The 6,000-nt window shown below is 34.0% G+C and overlaps 1 protein-coding gene across 2 annotated transcripts in view; it reads right to left on the bottom strand.

Annotated features, from left to right (window-relative positions):
• Window positions 1-492: 492 nt before the first annotated feature.
• Epha3 (EPH receptor A3) overlaps window positions 493-6,000 on the bottom strand; it is a 303,692-nt gene continuing 298,184 nt past the window's right edge. Inside the window, exon 17 of one of the 2 annotated variants that reach the window (XM_005345246.2) lies at window positions 493-3,153. In XM_005345246.2, the coding sequence (XP_005345303.1) occupies window positions 3,048-3,153 (106 nt within the window). In that variant the 3' untranslated portion in view covers window positions 493-3,047. The remainder of the gene's footprint in view (window positions 3,154-6,000) is intronic. The other variant, XM_026788576.1, reaches the window with a different exon arrangement.

Genomic DNA, 6,000 nt, shown 5'->3' with positions numbered 1-6,000 from the left:
CAGAAATCCTTAATAAATAAATAAAATTTAAAAAAAATTAACTACAATTGTATTTTCCACTTGTAAAAACATATAGTTCAAATTAACAGTTAGAAATATGGACTAAAGGGAAGAAGACATAATGAGAAACTTATACCCGATCATATGGCTTAAACTTAGTTCTGTTTCTGCAAGAACAATGGACTGGTGTGAGATCATAAGAATTTTACATTTCTCTTAAAGAGTGTGTGTGTGTGTATGTGTGAAATAGATACGTAATCAAGAGAACTAGTACAAATATATTTACTCTCTACGTGAAGATTATAGTTGCTTATGATTTTCCAAGCTTTCTGATAATAAGATTGGGATAATAATGAGTTCTGTTACAATAATGAAGAGGATAAGTAAACCAACAGCACATTCTTAATGATGTAGATAATGCTTCGTTATCTTGTTAATAAGCATGTATTTCATATTAAATAAGACATCAAAGACCACTTCTGTATTCCAATCTGTAAAAATATTTTCATTATGTTTATTATAAAAATATAAATGTTCCCACTAGAAATCATTTTACATTAGTAAGAGGCCATCTACATTGTGCAACATAAACTAAATGAACAATGTTTTGAAAATGTAGGTTTAAAGTAAACACATACTGCCAATCATATCATATTTATACATGGCTTGATAGATACTTAGTACAGCATAGACTGGGTGTGTTGCCAGAAATAAATAAAATCTATAAATCAAATTTAAGATACAAATCAGATAATATGGTACATAATTTTGTGAGGGAGTGTTAGCCTTATTGTTATGGGAAGGCAATGTAGTTCCTGTACAAAGAGATGGCCATAAGCTTTCTAGTACCTCTACTCCCCAGTTCAGAATCGTACATTGTTATGTTTACATATGTACAGGGAAGGGATTATGCAAAGTAATTTCATAAGTGGTCAGAGAATAAAATAACTGACAAATGAAGAACAATGTACTGTGTAAACCACCTCTACTTCCAAACATAAAAAAGGAAACTCAATCCAAAATAAATGCAATAGATTTAATTTTCATCATCTGCTTATTTTGAAATTCATTGTTGTTGAGAGTTTTGTTGCAGAATATTGCCTAAGAGACTGAACATTAATATGATCAAATTAGTATAGAAGTTAGATTTAAATTTTGACCAAATATTCCAACATGTAAATTTTGTGAGTAGATTCTCTTCTAGTTGTTTTCAGGAGATACACACAAAATTTATGATTAATTTCATCAGCTCATTTCCAGAATGTTCATTCTCTTATAAATCCGATACAAATTCCAGTAGCATAATTTGACTATAAGGAACATTGCCAAAACTTGGAACACAATTTCACATCTGAAAGGACACACCTAACTCCTAGTATACTAAATCTACAAAGAGCAGCATTTGGCAGTTTTCCTCAATGACTGTAAGCTGTAGTTTTTTCATGTCCCATTTGTATATAGACATACTTGGTGCAGCATGTATTATTCTTATGACATGTGCATTTCTTGGACATATGAAATGGTGATATGAGCATGAAAAACCAGCATCTAAAGTATTGCTTCAGCACATCCTTTCAATCTTAATGAACATGCTCATAATTGGCCTTTAGACAACAGCAAGTCTAAAATCTCCACAATGAGACATCTCTCCATTGCCTGCCTTTATGGATTTATTTGCTAGAGTAGCTACTATTTCAAAAAGGATATGAATAATAATATGTGTAGAAGTTCAAGACTTCTAATAATGCACCCAAATCACAATAGGTACACTGAAGTGGAAGACTGAAAGATAGATATACCTGATATTGATGATGAAAATGTGTTATTAATTGACCTACACCCCAGTGATGCAGATGAGTAGCTTAATTACCATCTCTACAAGGAGCTCTGCAAGTTTAAGCAATGGTACTAAGAAATTTTCCAAAGTCAGTGATTCTTTTGGCTTCATGCATTTACCTATAGGTTGCTGTCAATGTAATCATCTAACTTCGTTTTGGTCTTTCCAGTGTTACAAATCTAAAGAGTTCTTACACGCTTCCTTCGGGAATGGAAGGAGCTGATGGCCTCTAAGCACCAGAGCAAGAGAGGCGTGATATCTGGTTAAAAATCTATTACATACAAGCCAATATATTACACTAAATTAGGAGCATACAGTTACTGACAAATGGAGGGACAAAACTGAATGGAATAATCCAAGCTGTGATTAGTTTGGCTACTCTATGAACACGGAAGGAGTTTCATTTTGTTGGTACATATAAGTGAATTGCTCAATAGTTCTAGAAAGGAACACATCATTCTCTGGGTCTAGCTACACATGTTTCTTACTGCTGACAATTTGAGATAGCATTTGGCACTTGGCTGTAACAAAATCCAAATTAAATCATCAAGGCATAAATACAAACAATAAACACCATCCAAAAGAAAATAAATATGCACTTCCTCCCCAAATTAAGACATGTTTTTACATGGTATGCTTAAAGAAGGTAACAATTAAAAATGTGTAGTATTGAAAACAACTACATACTTGATCTCTATATGTTTCAAACAGATAAAAGAGAATACTAAAGAGATAAGGTAGCAAATATGGCCAGATAGTTTGAGGTATAAATGCCTCTATTCTGTTTGCTTTTAAAGAAACAAAATACCTGCTACAGATTTCTTCTGTGTATAAAAATATCACAAGTCTTTTATTCTGTGGCCATTCATAACAAAACCTAAGGTCCATTTTGCTAGTTAACTTAGTTTACTTTTATGATAGTTTATGATCAATGGCTCTACACTAGTTCTTCCATTTTGAATGAAGCGTTTTAATTGACCCCGTCAATTAACATAAAAAAGCAATTACAAAACAAAATGCACCCACCCACCTACCCACCCCTCTATCTGTAAAATGACAGGGGAAAATAAAGAGATTTTCAATTTCATTTTAAGGCATTTGGACTTATAACTGAGTGTCTTATTAGACTTGGAACTTTCACTGGTGTCTCCATCATTCCATCATTCTCAGGATGCTGCTGCATCTTCATTTCTCACATCCTTCTTGTACTTTACACTGGAACTGGACCATTCTTAGATTGTGTTTCCAGAGCTTTAATGCTGCTGATGATCTTCTTCTGTGGCCCAACCACAGTAACACCAACCTTTTTCATGTCACTGTAAAACATAGGAGAAAATAGCTGATGACAATTATGGAGTTCTGAAGAATATAGAAGAGAAAAGTTTTAAGCTTGAAATGGACACAATTATAAATCCCTACGCTTGGTACCTTGCTTTCTAATTTTTTAAGCAGATACGTTGTTCTATTTGGACAATTCTATCCCTATCTTGTGTAGGAGAACACACGTTGTAGTGGGTTAAGTATGCTTCTTCTCAAATCATTTGTCACCTAGAACTTCACAATATGTCTTTGTGTAAAATTAGATTTTCTTGGAGATATAATTCAGGCAGGGATTAGGGAAATGGAGTACTAGATAATGGTGGATACTAAAGCCAGTGTATGTTTCTTTATAAGAGTCTAGAAAGCATACAGAATGACATGGGAAAAGAAGAAAATATACAAATGGAGGCAGGGATTGAGTTCTACTGTTACTCATTAATCTTATTATTCACCAGAAACTACAGGAATTAAGGCTTTATTTAACAATGATTTCTGAGCAAGTTTATGAATGCCTTGATTTCAGACTCTTTTTCTCCATAAGTATAAAGAATATATTTGTGGTAGTAGAATGTGGACATTTATTTATTAGCCCAACTGACACTAGATAATCATACACTCTTTTTGAAATCTTTTTTTCTAGTCTTTTGAATATTTTGACTATTTTGACTGCAGGTAGTTAAAATTCAAGTCAATATTACATGTTTCTTGTTCTCAGGTCTCATGACATCAAAATCTTCTATGGTTTTTCTCTTGAAACATCCTTTGTGCTACCACAAAGCTACAATAGAAGTCTGACTATACTAAGACCACGTGTTAGCGTGCTGGTCTAGTGTACACTCCTAGCTATGCTAAGGCAGACAATAAAGCAAAAACCCTGTCAACCTCCAGATGGGAGCTTTTTTTTTTTTTAAATCAATTTAATGTTCCAGTCAATACCAGATTTAAAGCACCAAGACCTGATCTTCCTTATCAGTTCCTCCCAAAATTCCTCAATTCCAACAATGGTCGGCATCTCAAATTCCTGTTGCCTTAGCCTTTATTGTTGACTGTCATAGTTAAATGGCCAGAGGTAAATCTTTATTAAATGTAAAGTAGTTTAAGCTAAGAATTGTCATTAAAATAAACATGGTGAGAAAACTAATTCCATTTTCAATGAAAAATAGGTAAATGATTGTATTTTATGAATTACTTCTTGTTTAAATAATTCACTCAGAGGACCATGTTTCAGGTCCTCCCTCAAACATTCCCTTTTATTGAGAACTTCCTGATTCTCTCAAGAAATGCAACTTCCTGGTCTTTCTATTTCCTTCCCCATTTTATTAGTATCAATTATGTCACTTTTCTGATTTATTTTATTTGTTCTCTGTCTTGTCTCACAAGCAGTTGCATTCTATGTGAACAGGGTTTCTTGTGTAATTTGATCTTTGCACACAGTCAGCACCTTCAACCCTGAGTGCCATTTAGTGAAGGCATGGATGGAAGGAAATATCCATGCATTTAAATTCATCATTTAGGAGGAAGAGACAGGTGGATCTCTAAGAGTTCAAGCTAACCTGATCTTTAAAGTGAGCTGCATAATAACCAGAGCAACAAAGCGAGAACATGTCTTGAAGAAGAAGCAGGAGGATAAAGAAGAGGAGGAACAACGACAGACAGTCCAGAACATTCCTTGGGGCATGCTTCATTATTTCTCTGCAGATGCCATCCTCAAGCATATTTCTAAAGAAATCTTTATAAGTGTGTCTTAGAGTCCTAAGTCAGTGATGTAAACCAATAGTGGATCCATATGTGTAAAGGTTCAATGCGGAGGATTACATTTAATTTTGGAGAAAAGAAACAAAATATTCCTATCAGTTTTTCCCTGACTGTTTTTTTTTTATTTTAAATGGATTGTCTACTCTCTTAACTTCTTTGTCTTCTCTGAACCACCCTGCCATGTCAAGAGTTTGACTAGCAGCTGTTGCAGTCTTGATAGCATGCCCTGTGTGCAAAGGTCTTTTGGATTATCCCATCCTTCAAATCTCAAGACTAAAGAACAGCTCCAGGACAGAATCGGGGGCTGCTGTGTTATCTCTAAGTCACACATAAAGGGATTGGTGGTAGCACTTAGGAATCAAAAGATACATGATAATGGCCTGTAGATGTTCTAGTTTTGTGCTCATCACCCAAGTTTAATACCCTCCTATCTCCACAGTTTTCATCATTCTGCCCATCTCTGTACTCTCCTTTCTTGACAGAACTCTCTAAATCTATTCTATGCCATAAAATAATATTTTATTAATGTTCATTAAAAGTATTTTCTTTACTTCATATGAAAATTTGGGGACTCAAGTAGCTGTCATTTTAATGAAATACTTAAATTTACTGACACAATTAAAATTTATTTGAGAGGAAAAAACTCTTCTGACCTTTTCATAGGGCTTGGTTGACTGATCAGGAAAACAGAAAGAAATTCAATATCCTACCCAGGTGTCTGATTAGTCTAGGAGAATTTCGAGGGTTATTTGGTCAAGTGGATCATTTCTGAGATGAGCCTGAATAGTACAAAGAACATAGGAGTTGAAGCACTGAAGTTCAGATGATAAGAATGTGAATATAAAAGAAACCTAAAATATCTAGTTAATAGTCTTTCAGCATTTGAGATGAAAATGTCATGGCCTGATTATGTTTACCCTGCTCATAAGTGAATTAAAGACAGCGGGCCTGGGTATATATGTTCGTGTGTGTGTGTGTGTGTGTGTGTGTGTGTGTGTGTGTGTGTGTGTGTGTGTGTGAGAGAATATATATATATATATATATATATATATATATATATATATATATATTGTATGTGTGTGCATGTG

The sequence above is a fragment of the Microtus ochrogaster genome, chromosome 2, assembly GCF_000317375.1.
Source record: "Microtus ochrogaster isolate Prairie Vole_2 chromosome 2, MicOch1.0, whole genome shotgun sequence".
NCBI lineage: Eukaryota > Metazoa > Chordata > Mammalia > Rodentia > Cricetidae > Microtus > Microtus ochrogaster.
Note: the sequence above shows the minus strand (reverse complement) of the source record. Positions and strands in the feature narration are given on the sequence as shown.